Genomic DNA, 24,405 nt, shown 5'->3' with positions numbered 1-24,405 from the left:
GGTGCCTTTATCGTTCGTTCAAAAGGGTTGAGAAATATAAAAGAAAAGTTTAATATAACAGTAATAGGTAGATAGCTCTTATTTTTCATATTTGTTTATTTGCATTCTAAAATTTCCTGGTGAACGCAACTTATTGCAAGCCAATCGGATGAGCATAAGTGCCAGAAAAGTGATTTTCCCATGCAGGTGTTGAAATTAGTATTTTGGCCATAACTTCGGAGCCCATAGCCCGATCTGGCCAATTTTCAATAGGAAACAATAGGGCAGGATTTTGCGTCGAATGCCATTTAATGCGAGCAATGGACACTTTCAATGGATTCTTCGCGGCACTCCACAATTACCGAAACTTGGCCTGGGGTTCCCTCGGGTTGATATTAGATTTCAAGAGCATAACCAACTATTTGATGGTAAATTATAGTGAAAGAGGCCGTGTAGTGGAATGTCTTGGAATAAAAATAAAAATATCTCCTTGTAAAATATCTCCAGGTCCCAACGCACCATCTGTTCGTTGATTTCAAGGCGGCATACGACAGTATAGACCGCGTAGAGCTATGGAAAATTATGGAAGAGAACAGCTTCCCTGGGAAGCTTACCAGACTGATCAAAGCAACGGTGGATGGTGTGCAAAACTGTGTGAAGATTTCGGGCGAACACTCCAGTTCGTTCGAATCGCGCCGGGGACTAAGACAAGGTGATGGACTTTCGTGCCTGTTGTTCAACATTGCGCTAGAAGGTGTCATGCGGAGAGCCGGGGTACAATTTTCAACAGATCCAGTCAATTTATTTGCTTCGCGGATGACATGGACATTGTCGGCCGAACATTTGCAAAGGTGGCAGAACTGTACACCCGCCTGAAACGTGAAGCAACAAAAGTTGGACTGGTGGTGAATGCGTCAAAGACAAAGTACATGCTTGTGGGCGGAACCGAGCGCGACAGGGCCCGCCTTGGAAGCAGTGTTACGATAGACGGGGATACCTTCGAGGTGGTCGAGGAATTCGTCTACCTCGGATCCTTGCTAACGGCTGACAACAACGTTAGTCGTGAAATACGAAGGCGCATCATCTGTGGAAGTCGGGCCTACTACGAGCTCCAGAAGAAACTGCGGTCGAAAAAAATTCGCCACCGCACCAAATGTGTCATATACAAGACGCTTATAAGACCGGTTGTCCTCTACGGACATGAAACATGGACAATGCTCGAGGAGGACTTGCAAGCACTCGGAGTATTCGAGAGGACCATCTTTGGCGGTGTGCAAGAAGACGGTGCGTGGCGGCGAAGAATGCTCGCTCAGCTTTACGGCGAACCCAGTATCCAGAAGTTAGCTAAAGCCGGAAGGGTACGATGGGCAGGACATGTTGCAAAGAATGCCGGACAGCAACCCTGCAAAGATGGTGTTCGCTTTCGATCCGGCAGGTACGAGACGGCGTGGAGCGCAGCGAGCGAGATGGGCAGACCATGTGCAGAACGACTTGGCGGGCGTGGGGCGTATCCGAGGATGGAGAGATGCGGCCTCGAACCGTGCATTGTGGCGTCAAATTGTTGATTCAGTGTTATCTGTTTAGATGTTAACTAAATAAATGAATGAATCTCCTTGTACAGGTTCCCCGGAAGCATAGGTTAGGTTTCTAAAGTGGCCAATGTGGTCGCTAATCGATTTTAAGTGAGTGAGAGTAAGCACGGAAATGTCCTCTCCTATGAGCTCCACGGCGGTACTTCATAGGTTCCAAAATGGAAAATGTTAGCACTTATTCATTTCGGTATAAAAACGAAATTGTCACCATCACCATCACCATCTATTCTGTGGAAAATCATGGCGAAAGAGCTGCCGCACGGCATATTTTGTTGCTAATACGAAAATGTCCCTTTCTACGGGTTCCCCGGGGGCACCTCATAGGTTCCAAGAGTGGCCAATGTGGTCAATTATCGATTTCTAGCTGAATAACCATCTCTTTGATAGGAAAACACACCGAGAGAGTCACCGCACGGCATATTTCGGTGTAAAAACGAAAATGTTCCATTCTACGGGTTCCCTGGGGGCCCATCATAGGTTCGAGGCGTTGTCAATGTGGTCACTTATCGATTTCAAGCGCATAATCATCTATTTTGTGGAAAATCATGACGAAAGAGCCGCCGCTCGGTATATTTTGGTGCTAAAACGGAAAAGTCGCCTCCGGCGGGTTCTTTGGGGGCCCCTGGCAGATTCCAAGAGTGGCCAATGTGTTCACTTATCGATTTCACTGGCATAATCATCTATTTTGTGGCAAATCATGATGAAAGAGCCGCTGCACGACATATGTTGGTGTTAAAACGGAAATGTCCCCTTTTACGGATTTCCCGAGGGTACCTCATAGGCTCCAAGAGTGGCCAATGTGGTAGCGATTTCGAGCTGAATAACCATCTCTTTGATAAGAAAACACACCGAAAGAGTCACCGCACGGCATATTTCGGTGTTAAAAAGGAAATGTTCCATTCTACGGGTTCCCTGGGGGCCCCACATAGGTTACAACCGTTGCCAATTTGGTCACTTATCGATTTCGAGCGCATAATCATCTATTTTGTGGAAAATCATGACGAAAGAGCTGTCGCACGACATATTTTGGTGCTAATTATCGATTTCGAGCGCATAATCATCTATTTTGTGGAAAATCATGACGAAAGAGCTGTCGCACGACATATTTTGGTGATAAAACGAAAATGTTCCCTCTTACGAGTTCCCCGAGGGTACCTCATAGGCTCCAAGAGTGGCCAATGTGGCCAATTATCGATTTCGAGCGCATAATCATCTATTTTGTGGAAAATCATTACGAAAGAGCTGTCGCACGACATATTTTGGTGTTAAAACAGAAATGTCCCCTCTTACGGGTTCCCCGGGGGCACCTCATAGGCTCCAAGAGTGGCCAATGTGGTCACTTAGCGACTTCGAGCGCATAATCATCTATTTTGTGGAAAATTTTGACGACAGAGCCGCCGCACGGTATATTTTGGTGCTAAAACGAAAATGTCCCCTCCTGCGGGTTCCCCGGGGGCACCTTGCATGTACCAGGAGTGGCCAATGTGGTCACTAATCGATTTCAAGCGCATAACCATCTGTTTGGTGGAAAATCATGACGAAAGAGCCGCCGCACGGCATATTTTGGTGCTAAAACGGAAATGTTCCCTCCTACGGGTTCCCCGGGGGCACCTAGCATGTACCAGGAGTGGTCACTTTCATCGGAAGCCCTCTCATGGACCATACATTACCGTTTTAAGAGAATCTATGAAGAATTGGAGATCGAATGGCATATATGGAGCGATTTTTATGCTCCCCTTATATGACCGACAAGGTCCCCGTGGAAGTCGATTCCCGGTGGCCATTGTCTCCAAAACCAGCATATCACCACATAGCCACAAAATTGATGAATTTATCCTTCGAACGGTATATAAACTTTGTAATTCGGTTATAATTTGACTGTTTTATAAGCATTTACATTTCTGGGTCAATATGACCCTAATATCTTATTCGTAAGTTTTTTCTAATATCCGAAGAAGGTTAAAAGGGTGCACCCCGAGAAAAAAAATATTTTTTTATTTTTTTGCTGAAATTATTTATATCGTATGGAGACATTGTAGAAATTACTATTTCAAGACACTTTGTCGAAAACACCAACTTTCTATCTCTGAAGTGGAAAAAGTTATGGGGGTGCGAAGTTAGTAACCCCTAAAATTCATTTTTTTGCTCTAACTTTTTTATTTTAATTTTTACATTTTTCCAATGTTCTACAAAGTTGCAGGTGCTTCAAAAAAACATTTTGTCGTAGAAGAGCAAATCGCTATCTCTCCATTTTAAGGAGCTATATCAGATTTTATAGTTTTTCAAAACTATTTTTAAACGGGTATTCCTTTCAGGGTAGCAGGTTGTTGCAGCTGTAATTATGTCATTAGCTTCAGTAACTCTTACTCTTTTGTTACATATATAAATCTTAGGTGGATCTAAGTGGATTCATACAAATATGTATTCCGTAAATGTACCTCAGTATTAATTTGTTTCTCCGTGCATAATTTAATTATCATTATTTTTTCCTCGTTAATTTTTTCCTGTATGCTGTCTGCTGGTCCAGGTGCAGCGTTGTTGTTTGGAAAATTTGAAATGTGATTCGAAAACGACCGTTTTGATGTGATCCTGAGCGTGTATTTATTTCAAGTGCACTTTATTTGACGAGAAAGAAACACCTCATTTTCAAACACTTTGGATTTGCCGAAAAACTCCTGAAATTTGTTAGTGTTTTAAAAATTCTTCTGAAATGTTATTGTAGCCCCCACAAGATGTTGTCTTGGTCCAAAAACCTAGGGGGGGGTTGTGTTATGGGTAAACATATTTTTTTATTGGTATCGGCCTTATTGCTCAAGTTGTTTATCTTTTATGGAGACATTGCATAAACGGCACCTTATTTTTTTCGAAAACACGTCTCAAGTAAATGATATTTATAGAGATGCAAAGTTAGTCCCTCTTTGAAAACAATTTGTTTGTTGTAACTTTTTTATTTTGTTTTTTTTTGCATTTTTTTAATGTCCTATAAAATAGTAGGTGCGAAAAAAGACATATTGTTATAGAAGCAAGGATGTTATCGATCATTTAGTAGTTAATCAATTAATTTTTTTAATCTTTCGTTTATTGGGAAGTCTCATCAATAACTTATTTTTGAAGCTGAATTTCTAAATGTGTTGTATGGGTTGTATGACTTCTTGTGCGAAAGTTTTTCTACAGCTCTGTCTAATGGTTCATAGTTAGAATTCAACTAATAACGGAGTTTTAATGCTAGTTGCAGTAACTTAAACTAAAATTTGGAATTTGTTATCATTTAGTCTAAGATACTGAAATTATAGTTATAACTCCGTTACTAGTGGAATTCAAACAACGAACCATTAGGCAGAGTTGTAGAAAAACGTACGCACTAGAAGTCCACCAAAGAAAATTTTTTGAAATTCAGCTTCTGGAATTAGTTATTGACAAGCTACAAAATGATGGAACACAAATTACTAAATGATCGATAATATCCTCGCATAGAAGTGCCAACCGGAAAAAAACATGTCTTAAAAGAGCAAACTGGTATGGCTCCTCGAAATGACAAGGTAGCGATTTACTCTCTTCTATGTTTTTTCTACATTGAAAAAATGAACAAAAAAGTTAATAATTTATAATTTCCTATAATTTCCTTCTCTTGAAGATTGATATTTTATGTCTTCGATAAAGTATATGGTCTGTTTCTAAAATGTATCTACACAAGATAAATCATTTTAAGGTTTTTTCTCGGGGTGCACCCCTAGAAATAAATACACGCTCCCACCAAAAGGCTCGTTTTCGAATCACATTTCAAATTTTCTAAACAACAACGCTGCACCTGGACGAACAGACAACATACAGGGAAAAATAACGGAGAAAAAAAAAATTATAACTAAATTATGCGCGGAGAAAAAAAAAATGGATTAAAAAGCTGAGGTGCATTTTACGGAATACTTTTATGAATCCACTTAGATCCACCTCAGATTTATATATGTAACAAAAGACTAAGAGTTACTGAAGCTAATGACATAAATAACAGCTGCTACAACCTGCTACCCTGAAAGGTATACCCGTTTAAAAATAGTGTTGAAAAACTATAAAAACTTATATAGATCCTTAAAATGAAGAGATAGCGATTTGCACTCTTCTACGACAGAATGTTTTTTTGAAGCACCTACAACTTTGTAGAACATTGGAAAAATGTAAAAATTTAAATAAAAAAGTTAGAGCAAAAAAATGAATTTTAAAGGGTTACTAACTTCGCACCCCCCTAACTTTGTCCGCTTCAGAGATGGAAAGTTGGTGTCTTCGACAAAGTGTATTGAAATAGTAATTTCTACAATGTCTCCATATTATATAAATAATTTTAGCAATGAAAAAAAAATTCTCAGATGCACCCTTTAAACTCAGTTTTTCTGACTCCTAAAATAAAGTGCTTTAAAAATAAAGACACTCTCCAGAAGAGATCAAAAGTCTCCAATCAATAGTTTCGCCGATAATACCGATGTCCCACTTTTTTCAAAACCATCCCACTGTGCCTCGCGAACTACCTGGAGGAAATTATCGAGCTCGGTCTTTCATCCTCCAACATCACACGACGTCCGCTCGGAAAAGCGTCCTCATCAGTGGTGCGTTAACCTGGCATCATCAGCCTCTACTCGTCAAGCAACAGCCAAATCTAACAGCATTTAAAAGAAACTGTCAGGAGATTCATATATGAGTCATTGCTGATAGGGTAGAATTTATTACGTAACGTACTTCCTCTCCGTATCAAATTCCTTTATACTCTTCCTTGACCTGATCTAAAGTTTTGTAACTAGCAGGCTACCGTTGATCAATAAAATTACAATTTTCAACGGATCCAGTCAATTTATTTATTTCGCAGATGACATGGACATTGTCGGCCGAAAATTTGCATAGGTGGCAGAATTGTACACCCGCCTGAAACGTGAAGCAACAAAAGTTGAACTGGTGCATATTTTTTATGTTAGTACCTTTCAGAATCTGTATATGTCAAGATTTTATACAGAATTATTTGATTTGTTTTTTGGGTGCACTTTAAAAAAATACAAGATTCCTAAAAATGCTTTACGCTTTTTAGTAAATACATATTATACATTTTACTCTTACAGTACAGCAAATTGACAAAAATTGAAATCATATAATTAAATAATGAAGCACTGTACTAAATATGTAAGTATTTTTTTTTAAATTTAACCTCAATTCACGGATTCAAATTTATATTTGTGAGATTATCTGAAAAAAAAAATGAACTAAACGAAAACACATACGACTAAATATCAACGTATCCATGAAAATGTTGCAAAACACTTACCGTACTCATATCCTGGAATGGAAAAAAAGAAAAGGAATGTTAATAAAGCTAATCACTCACAAAAAAACAGGTGTGAACTGCTATTCTATTCAAACACGATAAACAAAAGTGAAATAAAATCACGAGACAAATCACCTGATTACGTGTTTATGAACAGGTTTATCGTACCAGCGAGTCGGCCGGACAATGTGGTCATATCTGCTCTCGTTCTATGTATTGTCATGCGCCACCCCCCACTGCTTTACGCCTTTGAGCACAAGGCAAAAAAGGCACAAAATACGACAAAATTAATTTAAATTCATTTTTTTACGATTCTGATGTAGCGTGTGAGTGAGGTGTGCTTCCAAACCAAACGCAGGGCACGCAGGCAGATCGGGATTTATGATTCAACCCGGGGACGACCCGACGACGTGCGAAGAGTGTGCCACACATAAAGAAACATTCGAGGAATTCAAAGACCAATAAGGCACTACGAGTCGACATATAATATTAAAATTTATGCATTGTAAATTATTATATCGAACCATGTTTAACTGACTAATAAACCATTTAATTTGACTAGAAATAACTTCATCACCGTGTGACGAGCCAAAACGCAAACCATACGAAACAGTTAACGACAGGGTAATTGCTCAAGTAGCAGTGGTATACCAACTAGAAATTGTCTGTCATCATAGCAAAGTATAGCTACGATATTCGTAGATTGGACACTACTCATGTTTCATTTGAAATCTGTATCCAAATTGATATCAGAAATCAGGATAGATGTAGTCCTAAATTGAAGAAAATGATAAAAGCATAATGATTACTACTCCTGGCCACCCTCATTTTTACCGTAACTACGGAGGGGAAGGATATGTTTAGTTTGTTCTTACATGGCGACAGGTCCCCGACTCAGCGACATCCTTATAAGTACCACGGAGTCGAAGTTGGTTACTTCGCACTAACATATTACTTTGAAGATTACTTCGATTTGTGGGACACGGCGTGTTCTAAAACGTGATTTGCATGTGTCCTGAATAACAACAAATTATTGAAACGATAATGTTCACAATTGCAAGGAAAAATGTCAGCTGCAAACGTAAAAACAGCCTCAATTATAAGAACGTTTACCCTAAAAATGTCCCGAGTTGACGCAAGGTGTAAAAGCTCGTGTGCTTACAAACGAGGTCCAATAAGATGTGATTTCCATTTTTGCGATCGGGTAGTTTTTTGTTGGTTATATGACGGCTATTTAGCCGTGAGCTTAGTTTGGAAAACTACAATCTTTATGTTTTATTTACACGAGTTTCAATAATAAAATATTCAAATTTCTCCTGGGTGTATAATCTGAGTGGTGAGTGCTCGCTTCTTTTATTCTACTGTGGTAAATTTTTTGGTTTCTCCGACATTTAGTAGGATCTATAAAACGGTGGTATTTCACTTGGCGTCGACAGGTTTGCCAGTGTGTCTTTAGTTTTGCTTCATGTTTAACGATTGTATAGGGTTGGCGAAATTGTAATACCGGAGTTAAAGTGGGTTGGATTGTTTTTCATGAATACATTGAATAGCAAATATAATATAAATCGCATAGAAACAATTCGTGATTTGTTTTTTTTCCATTCTACGTTAAGGATAGAATATTAATTCATCTCAACTCAAAGCTATTTTTTTTGCTGACGTGCGCGCTCACCATTGAAAAAAAAAATAATTCCTTTGTTTTCAATGCCATCATTACATGAAGAACTGGAACAGTCTAAATTGTATTGATGTATATTATTCAAATGCCTATATGTTGGTCGCCCTATCGAAATGACCGCGCGTTCTCTGTCAGATTCAGTTACGGCCAACAGAGATGTTGAAACAAATGCTGACCCGCTGAGCAGAGTTCGAGTCATGTGTCGTTTTCCTACACTTTATCCGAGCGCGTTTGGGGCTAGAAGAAGGGAGATCTTAAATTGTGTATGATTTATGATCAGTTTATCCCCCAGGATAGGAATTTGATTCACGGCCACCTCCCCAGGAGGGAACGAAATTCGGTGACCTCAGGATGGAACGTGCCCAACCTGTGAGCCGAAAAAAAGCAGCAGACGGAGGAAGAGAGGACCTAAGAAAAAGTGTCAATTCATAAATATTTGATTATTAATAAGATTGAATACGTGACCAGCAGAAAAAAGAGAACGAGGTCTTTCAATCCAAGCGTCACCGGGCATGGCTCTGTATTTGCTGTGATTTATTAAATGATTATTCTAATTTATTCGCGTATTTGGATTTATCTCGTTAGTATCATTATACGGTTCGTGGAATAATTGTTCTAATATTGGATAACTAAAACAATCATTACACAATGTCTTAGCAACATATTTTAACTGTTGTTTTTACCTTTTTGGACTCCTGAAAACCCTGTTGTGGTAAGGTATGTTTAGAACAGTGGTGCTCAGCATTTTGGTCGTTTTTTCTTCAATTTGCTTCTCACACAATAACAATGAGCTTTGACCATACAAATTAACACTTGGTCGGAAGCTGCTGAGGGTAATAAAACGCTCAAAATGCTGAGCACCACTGGCTTAGAACAAAAAAAAACATAAATTGAGGCAAGCAAAACCGTAATAAAGCCCTAAATCACAGAAAAATCAGCGCAATTGGATGCAAGCTAGTTGAAAAATTGCGGAGATGGTCGTCAATGCTCACCGTGTTGTAATGTACGGCTGCAGAAGGAAAAAATAATCAGAAGTTTTTGAAAACATATAAAACCAAATTTAAAAAAATAACTCCACTATTCGCTCATATACATTTTGTAAGAGTCAAATCAACTGTAACAGGATCCTTTGATCTTGGAAGCTTTTTCAAGTAGCCCCATCACTTTAAAGCTGAATATATTAACGCTTTTAATGCCAAATATTCACGCTATAAGTGCATAATTTAATAAACCTTCAAAGGCGCTCCATATCGACTCGTTCAACTTCCCAGTTCCATCGTCCATCGACGCTCTCACGGCAACGGACAATATAATTTATACATCAAAGATTAATTTATTACAATTTTGATACAGTTTTTAATGTCTTGTAAAATAGCATTGCCGCAACATACTCTGGAAAGCGGAGCCCTTCAGAATGAAGTGACTGGTCGCGGAAACGTTCAACACAAACGCGATTGAGCGCTTCTATGAGGATGGGTAAAGTGCCGAGCTCAATGAGTTCAACAACGGGACGAAACCGTGGTCAGCATACTCTTTTTTTATTTTCCTTGCGCCAGGAATCGACAGCAATGCAACAAGCTCCCATATGCAACAGTCACGTTTGGTTGCCACCTAGTGGTGCAGCGTTTTGATGCATATAAATATTCCTTTTTTTCATCAGTTCGTCTGGTTGATGGCTGAAGTCACCCCTTTTCCCTGTTCCGGGCTGATAAAGTCACATGCTTTCGGTGCAAAAATCCATTGCACAGAAATTTATGCCGTGTAGTTTTAATTAAAATTGCCCCTTTTATTGCATCAATGGCCCTTATACAATCGTCGAGGGCAGCCGGTGACTAGACTGCTGCCGAGTGAAATTGCATTCGATTTTCGACGCGAACAAGATTCTCTTTCCGTGTGTCTTCAGAACGATAGTGAATTGGGTTCGATCAAACGACGATTACACTCTCATTTAACACTGTCAGGGCTCATTTCCTGTATGCTTCATTTAGATCACACCCGAGTGTGTTTGTTGACAAGAAACGGTTTCTCTTCATCAGTATCTTTGACCTCCCGAGAGCGAACGAAGCAGAAATATTTTCCCATCGGTTGTTCAACGCGGTTCAGTTGTTGACAGGAGACATTAGAATGCTAAATGATGTGTGCATTTTCATGACACTTGGATGTTTTTTAGTTTATACTAAAAAATAAAACTGTAGATGATGTTTACTGAGGATTATGTTTAAAGAATACGACATTGTCGAGGTAAACAGCACTTGATAATACATTTTAATTAATTGCATACTATTCGGCAACTCGGCCGTACGGAAAACGTTTTTTTGTTGAATATTTTGGCTGCGCATATGCACAGCACATGTTTCGAAATGGACAAATTTATATGAAATTTGCGAAAAAGAATCCACGTTTCTTGAAGGGACTCGAACCCTCAACCACCTATTCTATAGATAGGCGTGATAACCCCTACACAACAAGACCACTTACACGTTTGCGATAAAGCCATCAGAATCCGAGTACCAACCACTCTTTTGGTTTGTAGAAAAATGGCGTCATTTCTGAAATTTGGAACATTTGTTAACATACATTGAGAAACTGTTTAAAATATTTTACGTCATCTAACGCGTTTGAGTGCCTTTACTTCAACAAAATGATCCATATAAAATCTATACGGAATGGTTATCGACTGACCTCTAACTGATTGGCAAAGACCTGCACTTGGTCATGGGCTCGAGTTACTATATCTGTCTCAGAGTACAATGAGGATCAGGAAACTACTTCTGGCTCCACTAAAAACAAAACCTTGTTGCCTTCCAGGCACCTTCGGAACTGCACTATGATTTTACTTCTTGAGGGATACTGAACTCGCTTTTCAACTGCGACTCTTAAAATTATTACTCGTGGAAGCAATCTTGTTGCTTTGGAATTCATCAAGAAAATTTATGAAATGTTCATGCCAAAAGCAGGTTATTTGGAAATTAATCCTCCACAGTTGCATGAGTCATTCGCCCCTACATTGAATTGATGAATGCATGGGAACTAAGCGATCGCATCTGTGCAATGGGATTTGATACAATAGCAGCAAATACAGGAATCAAAAAAGGCGCTTGTACCCTAATCGAGAAGCGGATTGGCAGAGATCTTTTATGGCTGGCGTGTAGGCATCATATTGCCGAAGTTTTGATGACAGCAGCTTGGGAAAAACTATTTCCTTCAAAAGGCCCTTCTTCAAGTATTTTTATAAAATTTAAATCGGCATGTCCTGCTATGGATCAATCCTTTGATGAAAATATGATAGACGAAAACATTATTGAGATCCTTGGTGATGAAACACAACATTTGATTGAATTTTTGAAAAACCAACTCAATATTCAACAGCAACGACAAGACTATAAAGAGTTGCTAAATTTATCTTTAGCATTTCTGTCCTTCTGTCCCTCTGTCTGTAACGATTATATCATATCGTTCTAATATTGATGCAACGGGCATCACGATGTCCGAAAACAGCTCGTTACAAATATTTCATGATTTTTGTCTCCCTTTAAAAACTTCAGCTCGTTGGTTTCAGTGGTAAGTCACCCCCTCCCTCTCTAGCTACACTACTGTACAGAGCACGGAAAGTATTTACCAATCGGATAAAAAATCGCGAGATTGCGTGATAATCATGCATTTAATTTCGCACGGCACCGAATACGCCTGCATCGCCGCCGCAATGGTCGGTGGTACGTTGCTCTCATTTTAAACACCCCTGGGGGACACGCTCGACACCCTCGACTTTGGATGCTTATAACTTGACCAATTTCAAAGGGATTTACATCCGGTCTTCACCAGTCGCTTCCTTATATAAAAAAGGTTCTACATTTTGTCCACAACAGGAATCCGTCGACTACAGCGCCACCTAGAAGCAAAAAACTGAAACGGTTGCGTTTCCTCATACATTTGGATCACTTTTCCCATACAAACTTTAAGCCATTTGCGCACGCCAACCACTGGACCGAATGAGCTGAAATTTTCAGGGGAGCTTCTGGGACCCCCAAACTGTCATTGAAGGGTGCAAGGTTTGAAATTCAGGATTTCGTGCATTTTGGGCCAGTCTACTGCGCATCTTACCGCACGGCTAAGGAGGGCATTATACCGTCTTACCCTAAAATTGCTTCTTCAAAAAAGTTACCTTTCTTTGAAAACATGTTTCACTGCTCAAAACGCCCCAGTATAGTCGAGTCAAGTACGAGACACTGAAGACGACAACACAGTTGTGGTCGAAATACGTATTTGCAAAGATAACAAAATAATTAGTGGGATTAAATGGAGAGTACTATACTCGTCTTAGTCGGTTGAATACATTCCACCAAAAAAATCTTAAAATATTTTTTTCTGCCCCAGTATAGACAAAACGATATGCCCTTACCAACTGGACACAAGCGCGGTAAGCCTACAGCAGTTGCTTCCAAATGATAAGTAAATTATTGAAATGTAATTTAAACCTGCTTTAACAAAAGATATTTTAGTTACTAGATAAAGATTGTCGCTGTCCGGAACATCTTTGGCTGGCGAGGATAGGGGAGCTAAATGTCAAAGAAGGAAAATCCATACGATTTGACAGGTATGTACCACACATGTTTCGGACAGCAGAACAAAGGGAATCGAAGCGACAATCTTTATCTAGTAACTAAAATATCTTTTGCTTTAACTGACTTATGTTGGTTTTTTTAATGTCAAGCACATAAGAATTTGAAACCTTTTGATAAAATACTAATGAAGGGCTATGAAACGTCTTTGGTTAAGGTAGGGCGTATTGCCCAGGCACTTGTTGAAATCCATTTTTCACGACTTTTCATAATAGCTTAATTACGTATTCTATGCAATATTTTATATGACTACTCAAAGGCAATGCATTTGCGACTTTTTGGACACAAAGTTTGCATAAATTGCGTTGAACAGTAAAAAGTCATCATGGATATTGCCTTATGGGGGTGCATATTATACATTCTTACCCTACAAACAACCATCGCTTCAATTCGTCGAACTGAGTCTCCTATAAAAGTTCGATTTCGGAGTAATCATGTAGCCTTTATTTACACTTAGTGTACAAGAAAGGCAAATATTATAGTATAGACATGTGCCTTATAAACCTGAATTGAAAATGTTTTCACCTGAAAACATCCTAGACCAGACTGAGAATCTAAAACGCCATGTCCGAGTTGGAAGGGAATCAATATTCGAGCAACGCCTAACAATATACTCTTTGTCATCAACAGAGTTTGTTACTGACAAACGCACCTAGCGACAAACCTTTATCAGAAATTGAACACAATATGACAAGAATCATTTGCCTTGCTTGCTCTGATATTTCCGAAAATACGCTGCTAATTTTGTAATCATTGTTCGATTCTCGAATTATTTCCATAAAAGCAGAAACTATGATAGCATAAAACCGAAATTTGCTCGAGAAATAGTGCAAAATAACGGAATGAGAATTTAGCAACAAGATTGTCTTCTTTTTTGTTGCTGACAAAATTTTTCGGACCTTTGTCATTATTATCTCCGACAAAAACAAAGCTTTGTCGTTGGTTCTCTTTTGTCGCTTGTTTCGCAAGCGCATTCCAAAAAAAATTGATTCCCTGCGAGTTGGTAATCCTACAGACATATACATTGTTTAAAAATTCATAGTTATGACTATATTTATGTTTAAAAGCTTTAGCCCAGCGATTATCATGAAAAGTTTTCATGAAATAAAAAGATTGCAAAAAACCATTCGCACATTTTAATTTTAATAGTCCGTGTGTAAATTCACCAGCAAATGAAACAATGAACGAAGTTCATCGAACGGGAATATTGATGGAGCATTAATTTGAAATGTTAATTTACGCGTGAAGTGTAAGAACGCAGATAAAAATGTGTTAAATATTTTTAAAGGCACCTTAAGCTAATAGGAGATTGGGCGGGTGCAAATGGAAGTATGGAAACAACATCTAGAAACAAAGACTCTCATCACCTGAAATGAAATATTTATCAAATTTCGAACCATTCTCACTTTTCCGGACGTAACTTTTTGCACTAAGCCCCCATGGCTCCGCTCCAGTTAGTTCCATTCTTCTACCGCTCATGAATAATCTTCACCAATTTGAAGCAACACACCAAAACAATTAATTCATACAAAATATGGATAATTAAGACAAAATGGTACACGGTCTCTCGGTTGGTTCGGCCACCGGCTATCGTTTCAAGTACCCACACTAGAAACAAACAAACTGACAGTCGAGCGAACAATCCGACAATACGAAGATGATCGTAAAACGAGCACCAGTACGGTGAGCAGAATGTCAAAAGAAACATGACGAGCCAATGCAGTCAAAAGGTATTTTCCTCGTGTACATGATTTACATTGATAGAGATAACGCGTTTTAATTATTGAAAGAAAGCGGAATAGGATTGCGGTCAGACAACATATTATTCATTTCCTATACAAACTGACACAGTCTTCAGATACATGTTTCGGATATCTGCCTGTCAAGTACGACAATCAATCTTAAAATAGTGGGAGGTAGTAGACGCTGAAAGTAAATAAAATATTATCTCATCATTGTCGTATTTTTTTAATCTTATTTTAATTCCTGCTCTAATTACAGAAATCGATTCAATCGTGAAGCAAGAGACAAGCGTCCTGCTTATATAGCATACAATTATGTGCAATTATTTACTATGTAGAGAATTTTACAATCATTTAATGATACATTAATTTGAAATTGAGTTTTTCTTATTGTTTATGGAGTTTTTATTACACTGTATTGTTGTTATTATGATTGTTATAACAAATTTAACATTGTAGAGCTTCCTGTAGATTGTAGAGCTGTAGAAATAAAATAATCTGATGTCTTTCAAGACGGCTCTATGCATTACCCGGGATTCGTAGGATTCTTATGTACATAGGTAGGGTAATGGGTTTTAAATCGATCATACACAAACTGATAATTGGTTGAATGATGCATTACATTGAAATCAATTGAAAGGGAAATTTCATAAAAATTAGCTGAAATGCTTGATATTTTGGATTTATTGTAATAATTAGGGATATTTCCATTTGATATCCTAGACTAGAAATTCTAGAATTATTTCATCTAACAAGAAAAGAATAAAGTATCACTGTTATGGACCAATCAGACCGCATCGTGCTTTCGTGCTGTGCGGTTCTTTCTCTCTTTGCGGAAGGAAGTTTTTAATACTACCCGAAGCTATTTTAATTTCAACGGTGCTTCTTAGCGCTATTTGTACCCACTGATCCCGTTACGATCTTCGCAAGGACCCGTGCCTTCGTTTTACGTTGGACCCGTTTGCGGAAGTAAAATTCCGACAAGCGGTGGTAATCCTGCAGGGACACCGTTCTGGGAAAAAACCTTTTAGAAGGTCACGTCTCCACGCTCAGCAATGAGCATTAATAAAAACAAGAGGAAGGGGAATCTCTGAATTCTCCACTTCCTTCAAAGAAACAAGGTTTCAAGACCGTCCTGCCAAAGCGCGGAAAAATAGAAGCAAGCTGGAGAATTCTGATATTCCTTCTAACTCTAATATCGGAAATAATTCTTCTCCAATCGAACTGAGCAATCAGTTCGATTTGATTAATGATGAAATTGAGCAAATCGAATATACCTCTAGCCCAGGTGATTCGATTCATGCGAAAAAGCTAAGGATTCCGCCAATTGTGGTATCTGTTGCCGAGTTTTCTGGCTTCCGGAATGAGATTTTGAGTAACCTTCAGGGGATCAAGGTTTCATTTCAGATTGCTAGGAAGGGTGACTGCCGCGTTTTGCCGGGATCCTTTGACGATCGCAAACGTCTTCTTCAGTATTTAACTGAGAAGCGCCATAAATTCTTCACATACGACGACAAAACTGAGCGATTGTTCAAAGTCGTCTTGAAAGGTCACCCCAGTGATGATAAATCACTGGATGAGATTAAAATTGAAATTTCTCAATTACTTGGATTTTCACCAGTCAAAGTAATTAAGATGAAAAAGAAATCCCACTCTGGTACTTCCCAGAGGGGCATTTCTCAAGAATTTTATTTAGTTCATTTTAACAAAAGTGAACTAAATAATATGAAAAGTTTGAAAAGGCCTGTATTATGTCCCATGTCCGTGTTACATGGGAACATTTCCGCAGGCCTGGGGAAATTTCCAAAACCCCACCCAGTGCCGTAAGTGCCAAAAGTGGGGTCATGGAACCAAACATTGTCACATGGATGCTAAATGCATGATTTGTGGTGGAACCTCTCACGCCAAGGACGCATGTCCTGTGAGAGAAGATTCCAATAAATTTAAATGTGCAAATTGTGGGGCAATCATAAATCCAATTTTGGGAATGCCCTTCACGCAAAAGTTTTGAATTCCGTGCAAAATTGATGACGGAAATTCCAATCGGATCCCAGATTCGACGGGTAGAAATTTTTCAAACGCTCAAATTTCGAAACCAGTTACCGGTCGAGCAATTCATACCCACCACAATTCACAAACAAATTTTGCCGCTCGTCAACGGGTAGCAAGCACTTCAGTAAATTCCAATTTTCGAATGTACCTACGTATGCAAACATCGCTGCTGGTATACAAAATTTCTCTTCTCAAAATAAGGTTTATACCCATGTCCCAACGGAAAATAATGGTCATGTTGCCGATTCAGGTAGCATGACTGCTTCCTGATTTTGATTTTTAACTGAACAATTGCATCACATGATTGATGCAATGTTCAAAGCAAATACCCTACCAGAAGCTTTTCAGGTTGGTATAAAGTACACACAAAAAATTGTTATCGGACTCCGTTTCAATGGATCCAAATAATTGTGTGAAAGTTTTAAATTGGAATGTCCGCTCTTTAAAGGGTAAGGAAGATGAATTATTCAACTTCCTATCAGTTCATAATGTGCATATTGCCATTATAACTGAAACCTATTTAAAACCAGGACTCTCCATTAAACGGAATCCAAATTATTTCATCTACAGAAATGATCGTCTTGACAGCGCCTGTGGTGGGGTCGCCATTGTCATTAATAGACGTATCAAACATAAATTATTTTCTTCGTTCGAAACCAAAGTTTTTGAAACCTTGGGAGTTTCTGTTGAAACAAATTTTGGTCAATTTTCCTTCATTGCAGCCTATTTGCCTTTTCAATGCAATGGGCAGCAAAAGAATTTGTTGAAAGCTGATCTTCAAATTCTGACTCGCAACAAATCAAAATTCTTCGTAATTGGTGACTTCAATGCCAAACACCGTTCATGGAATAATGCTCAAAGCAATTCCAATGGTAACATTTTATTTGAAGATTGTTCTGCGGGATATTATACTATTCAATATCTCAATGGACCAACTTGTTTTTTTCCAGTCGAAATCAGTCTACAATTGATTTAGTTTTAACGGATTCAAGTCAGCTGTGTGGCCAATTGGTAACTCATGCTGACTTTGACTCTGATCACCTTCCTGTGACGTTTGAAATTTCACAAGAAGCCATTTATAATCCAATCAGCTCTACTTTTAATTATCATAGAGCTGATTGGGATTTATATAAAACGTATATCGATAGGAATTTTGATGTTGATATTCCTCTCGATACTGTAACCGTCAAGCGTTACAAATAAACAAATATATATGCGAGAATAATTTTGACTGCGATTTTCATAAAACTTGCTAACTGCCAAAAGTGAAGAGGGTCGGTTCAGAACACTGTTTGCTCTGGTGGGTGCAATTTTGCTTGGTAGCAAAATGTATACATACGTGGTAGCTGGGATGCTAGAAATGTGGCAAGCGGAACGGATGGGAATGTGGACGATGCCAAACCGAAGTAGCGGGAACGAAGAATGTGACGAGGTCTTTCTCTTGGTTTTCGGCAGTCAAAGTGGCTAGTTCGAGGAAGATTTCCCTCCGAGAAGAAAAAGTACAAGTGAAAAGTTTTGTGGGCTGGAGAGCCGGCACGTTTTCCAAAACCGGTTGCTAAATTGGAGTTTTTTGCCGTCCGTTGGACAAGTGCGCGCATCGTCGGCCATTCCGGCGAATCACGCCATCAGTCGGGCGAACCGTACATCGGCAACTCGAAGTGTTTTTTTCGGAGATTCGTCCACAAGTCGTGCAAAGACAACGCCATTCCAACCGGCCACGCCGTCCGTCGGCCGATCCATTCATCGGCAAACCTGCGAGTTCCGCATCGTTCCATCCGTCGGCCATTCCGACGAGTCACGCCATCCGTCGGCCATTCCGACGAGTCACGCCATCCGTCGGCCATTCCGACGAGTCACGCCATCCGTAGGCCGATCCATTCATCGGCAAACCTGCGAGTTCCGCATCGTTCCATCCGTCGGCCATTCCGACGAGTCACGCCATCCGTCGGCCGAACCGTCCGCCGGCAATTCGGCGTGTTGCGCCATCTGTCGACCTCCGCTCCGCCGACAAATCGTGTGAGGGTTACCCGTCGGCCATAGCTACCGAGTACAACGCCATCCGTTATCCGGCGACCGAACCATCGGCAATCCAGCGAGTTCCACCATCCGTCGACCCATCTTGGGCATCCGGCAGCACATCGAGAAAACGTTACCCGTCACCCATTCCGACGGCCACGCCGTCCGGCGGCCGAATCAGCAAGCCAAGCCAAGCGATCAAACCTAGCGACGTTTGTGGTGGAGAATCCTGCGACCATCGTCAACCACCAGCCCGCACTGTCCTGTCATCAGTCGACCGAACCACGCCCCGTCGGCTAATCTATCGAGTCGAGACCCACATCGTCATCGGCGATTCGTACACGCCGTCGAGCAGCAAGTTGGCCTTGTAGGCAGTCTGCCATTGTCACCCCATACTTACCGTGAGTAAACTGTTTGTAACCTAACCTCCAAGCTTCCGATTTTAGCTAGTCCGAAAACCTCCCCATTACCTCCATCGACCCTGGGACTCGAGGACTAAAAGAGGCCTTCCGTGCCCACCCTGTTGACTACCGTTGGCTATAGACCAGTAGTCTGGGCTTAGAACAGTTCCTCTTCTAGGACCTGTCAACGGTTCCTCGAGGGCAAGAGGCCGTACCAGAAAAGGTATCAATACCAAAAATTATATTGATGATGCTCTCGTATCTTTGACAAATTTAATTTTCGAAGCCAGAGGCATTGCAATTCCAAAATGTGAAATTAAATTCAGCTCCTTTATTATTGACGACGATCTTCAGCTACTGATTCGACTTAAAAATGTGAGGCGAAGGCAATACCAAAGAACTCGCGATCCCGCGTTGAAAGTTATTTGGCGAGATTTGCAAAATGAAATTAAAAACGTTTCGCTATTCTGAGAAATACCAACTTTGAGAATAATGTCTCGAAGTTGGATCCCAGTTCGAAACCCTTTTGGAAATTAACGAAAATTCTTAAAAAACCTCAAAAGCCAATTCCAGCGCTTAAAGAGGGAAATAAAGTTTTATTAACAAATGGCGAAAAGGCTCAAAAACTTGCTCAGCAGTTCGAGAGTGCCCATAATTTTAGTCTAGGTCTCACTAGTCCAATTGAGGATCAGGTTACACGAAGCTTCGAAGACATTCTCAACCAAGATAATGTTTTTGACCCTTCGTTGGGAACTAATTTGGATGATTGATGTGAGATCTATTACTAGAAAATTTAAAAATATGAAAGCCCCGGGTGATGATGGTATTTTCTACATACTTATTGAAAAACTTCCTGAGAGCTCTTTGTCCTTTTTGGTTAATTTATTTAACAAATGTTTTCAATTGGCATACTTCCCAGATAAATGAAAAAACGCCAAAGTTGTTCCAATTTTGAAGCCGGACAAATATCCATCTGAGGCTTCTAGTTATCACCCAATTAGTTTGCTTTCTTCAATAAACAAATTGTTTGAAAAGATTATTCTAAATAGAATGATGCTTCATATTAATGACAATTCTATTTTTGCTGATGAGCAATTTGGTTTTCGCCATGAGCATTCAACCACTCATCAGTTATCAAGAGTTACGAATTTAATTCGGCTCAACAAATCTGAAGGATATTCGACTGGAGTTGCTCTTCTTGATATAGAGAAAGCATTTGACAGTGTTTGGCATGAAGGTTTGATTGTAAAATTGATGAATTTTAATTTTCCTCTGTACATTATTAAACTGATCCAAAATTATTTATCAGATCGCTCACTGCAGGTAAACTATCAGAATTCTAAATCTGATAGATTACCTGTAAGGGCCGGTGTCCCCCAAGGCAGCATACTGGGGCCCATTTTGTATAACATTTTTACTTCTGACTTACCTGATTTACCACCAGGGTGTCAAAAATCTTTGTTCGCAGATGACACGGGCCTTTCAGCCAAAGGGCGAAGCCTTCGTGTCATTTGTAGTAGATTGCAAAAAAGTTTGGATATTTTCTCCACTTACTTGCAAAAATGGAAAATTTCCCCGAATGCTTCCAAAACTCAGCTTATAATTTTCCCACATAAGCCGAGAGCTTCTTATTTGAAACCTTCTAGCAGACATATTGTCACTATGAATGGGGTTCCAATTAATTGGTCTAGCGGAGCTAAATATTTAGGACTTCTGCTAGATCAAAAATTAACTTTTAAAAATCACATTGAAGGCCTTCAAGCCAAATGTAACAAATATATTAAGTGTCTATATCCACTTATAAACAGAAAATCAAAACTTTGTCTTAAGAACAAACTTTTGATTTACGAACAAATTTTTAGACCTGCCATGTTGTATGCTGTGCCAATATGGACTAGTTGCTGCAATACCAGAAAGAAGGCACTTCAGAGGATTCAAAATAAAATTCTGAAAATGATTCTGAAGTTGCCTCCGTGGTATAGTACCAATGAACTTCATAGAATTTCTAATATTGAGACATTGCAACAAATGTCCAACAAAATAATTTCCAATTTTAGACGAAAATCGTTGCAATCTTCTATTGCAACGATTAACTCCTTGTACCCTTAGTATAAAATAGGTTAAGATTAGTTTAAGTTGAAAACATTGTAATTCCTACATGGTTCAATTCAACCAGAGGAAAAATTCTAACTGCCAGAGGCAATTGAAATGTATTAATAATAACTAAAAATATAACATAGCAAATAAGGATGATAGTGTTAAGAAAACACGGAACACCTAGTCTAAGAGAAGAATGCATGTATTAGATAATTAGCAAATAAAATTAGTAAAAAAAAAAAAAAAAAAACTTTTATGATCAAACAGGTCTGCGGCATAAAGCGAAAAGAGGAAAAAATAACAAATTACCAATTTTATCGAATCTCTTCGCTCATCGTTGGAAAAATCGCAATCATAGAAACACACCCATTTGGATGTAGATGAGATAAAAAAGCGGGACAGTCACCTTTAAATATTTTTTTTTATTTAATGCGTACAACTTTACCAATTCTCGATTTCAATTCAAATAAGATTTAAAAAGTCGGTTTCAAAATATCAAAATATCCAGTCATTATCGTTATCTGCAAAGTGAGCCCGAGCCCGTTATCGGCAGAGTGAGCCCCATATAAGTTATGACAAATGAGCTGCTTGGCAGTTATTCATAACTTCTCAGTTTCAGGTTTATTTGGAGTAAATCCTAAAATCGAATACAAAAAGCTCTTAAACAAATTAAAATTTCTATTGATGTCGCAGTCACTAAAAATGTGAATAATAACAAGCTTACGGAAAACGATAACCAATGCATTATATTTGATACTGTCTGTTGGTGAATTTACATTTTCATTGTCAATCGTCAATGTTGTCAATGTTGTGTATGGGAAAAATGACAGCGTTATCAGTTGATTTGCAGTATTCAATCAACTGCGCTCGATAACATTGAGCCTTGTGAATCACTTTGTGTCCGCCGAATATAGTCAACGAGACATTTATAAAATGTCCGCTTCCTTCTGGAGGAAAATGAGGGCGTAACCAATTACGGATTAGAAGCAGAGAAGTGTAGTATCGAACGCAGTAATATTTCGCTCAAAAACTCCGAGAATAAGTTGGTCTTTATCTTCTAACGTCCTTGCTTCAAGGTCGTATAGGGTGGATGAATGAATCAAAGATGTGTACAGAGTCAGTTTTGTCCGTGTCTATAAGCTGTGAGATTTCAGCTGGTTACATCGGGACTAACACCGTTTGGACTGCCTCGTTCTCTGCCAGCCCCCAGATACTTAGTCTTGATCAGACTTCCTCTTTCAGTCACAAAAGCCTCTTCCACTATTCGACGATCTCCATCATTGATGTCGATGTCATCCGCAAAACAAATTAGCATGTAAAGCTTGTTGATGATGGTTCCGTTTTTTTTCACCCCTGGTTTTCGAATTGCATCTTCCATAGCTATGTTGAATAACAGAAAGAAAGCGCGTCGCCCTGATTCAACCCATCTAACATCACGATCGAATCGGATGTCTTCCAGATATTCTCGAGCTCGACCCATCCAGCATCGCAGGAATCAGCCTAATAAATAAAGCTTTACCGGAAAGCCATATTCTAGCATTTTATGCCGCAGCCGTTTCACTGAGTCGTACGCTGTCCACAAACAAATGATGAGTCCGCAAGTTGTGTTCCCGGAATTTATCAAGGATTTGTTTTTCTTTATTAATCTTTATTAAAGTGATTTTTAAATTGATTTACTACATCAAGGATTTGTCGCAGAGTAAACATCTGGCCTGTTGTTGATTGACATCTCAAAAATCGCTTTGGTAGTCGCCGGTTCCCGTCAACGGGCGCAGTATGATAAACAAATTTTCTGAAATAAAAAAATATTTTTTTTATGAACTCAATTGGTAAGAATCGAAAACAGTTTTCCAATTCAATGCCAAAATTGCGTATGGGTAACATCAGTAATCAGTAATCAGCATATTTTTAAAAAATTTCCTCGTTGCTATCAAAAAAACAGATTAAAATGTGTCTGATGTGCAATAGAAATCAATTTGTAATAAATGTCTATTCTCGTATTTGCCACACAGGTTGAATTCGAATCAGCGATAAGATTATGACGGCTTGCTGATAATCAAAATAATGAATACACTGATGAATGACGATAATTCGAAGTATCAGCAATGAACATAAAAAATAACAGTGTATTTATTTTACCAACACGAGAGTACATTGTTCTCGCTTCTTGCCTCTTAAAGGGTAATTGATTGTATTGCCGTCGCGCCAATATATAAAAGCAATTTCCGTCGCATATAGGAGTGCAACAAAGTGATGTAACGTTCAAAACAAACTAAAGATTTGCCTTTCCTCAAGAATGGTTCATCATTTTCTGAAGATAGGAGCTATTTAGACAACACTGAGAAAACTGTCTGTCTGAATCTGAGCGATTCGAAAGACGCGAAATTTATTTTTATGACGCGGTGCGGTATCACGACCAAGCTATTATTAACATTGTTATTAAATATATTAAGTTGAAGTTTGTTATTAAATAGACCGCCGATCGATATTAACGGTTGCGGTAGCGGTTGTTCGAGGATTTTCAACATCTCGTCATGGCAAGAGTTTACGACAGTGTGTCGGCTTCCATCAAAAGGTAACTTGCTACGATGGCTTCGCATGGTGTCGGACATGATTGGTTGCAGCTACCCATGTGAAAGTATTTGGTAGTTTACTCGAATTTAATGTAATGAAGCAGTAAAGAGACCAAATTTGTTTCATAAAGATAAATTTAATTTCAAGCATAATTCGATTTGGATATAATAATCACTGGAATTTATTTTCCATAATGAAACAAATTTCTCCCAAATGCCTTTAGTATCGAATGGTCGAAATAAAAATCAGACAATTCGTCATTATTTGATTTTGGTACGTTGAATATGTCACCCAGCTAGTTTAGGTAAAACTAATATAAGGTAAGATAAAACTAATATATTCTCCTTGTA

The 24,405-nt window shown here is 39.0% G+C and overlaps 1 protein-coding gene across 1 annotated transcript in view; it reads right to left on the bottom strand.

The window, feature by feature from the left end:
- Window positions 1-6,311: 6,311 nt before the first annotated feature.
- LOC134209561 (uncharacterized) overlaps window positions 6,312-24,405 on the bottom strand; it is a 256,126-nt gene continuing 238,032 nt past the window's right edge. The window contains exons 5-6 of the mRNA XM_062685557.1: window positions 6,877-6,888; window positions 6,312-6,365 (exon numbers count right to left, since the gene is read on the bottom strand). Coding sequence (XP_062541541.1) covers window positions 6,312-6,365; window positions 6,877-6,888 — 66 coding nt within the window. The remainder of the gene's footprint in view (window positions 6,366-6,876; window positions 6,889-24,405) is intronic.

The sequence above is a fragment of the Armigeres subalbatus genome, chromosome 2 (genome assembly GCF_024139115.2).
Source record: "Armigeres subalbatus isolate Guangzhou_Male chromosome 2, GZ_Asu_2, whole genome shotgun sequence".
Taxonomy (NCBI): Eukaryota; Metazoa; Arthropoda; class Insecta; order Diptera; family Culicidae; genus Armigeres; species Armigeres subalbatus.
This window is presented reverse-complemented; position numbering and strand designations above follow the sequence as displayed.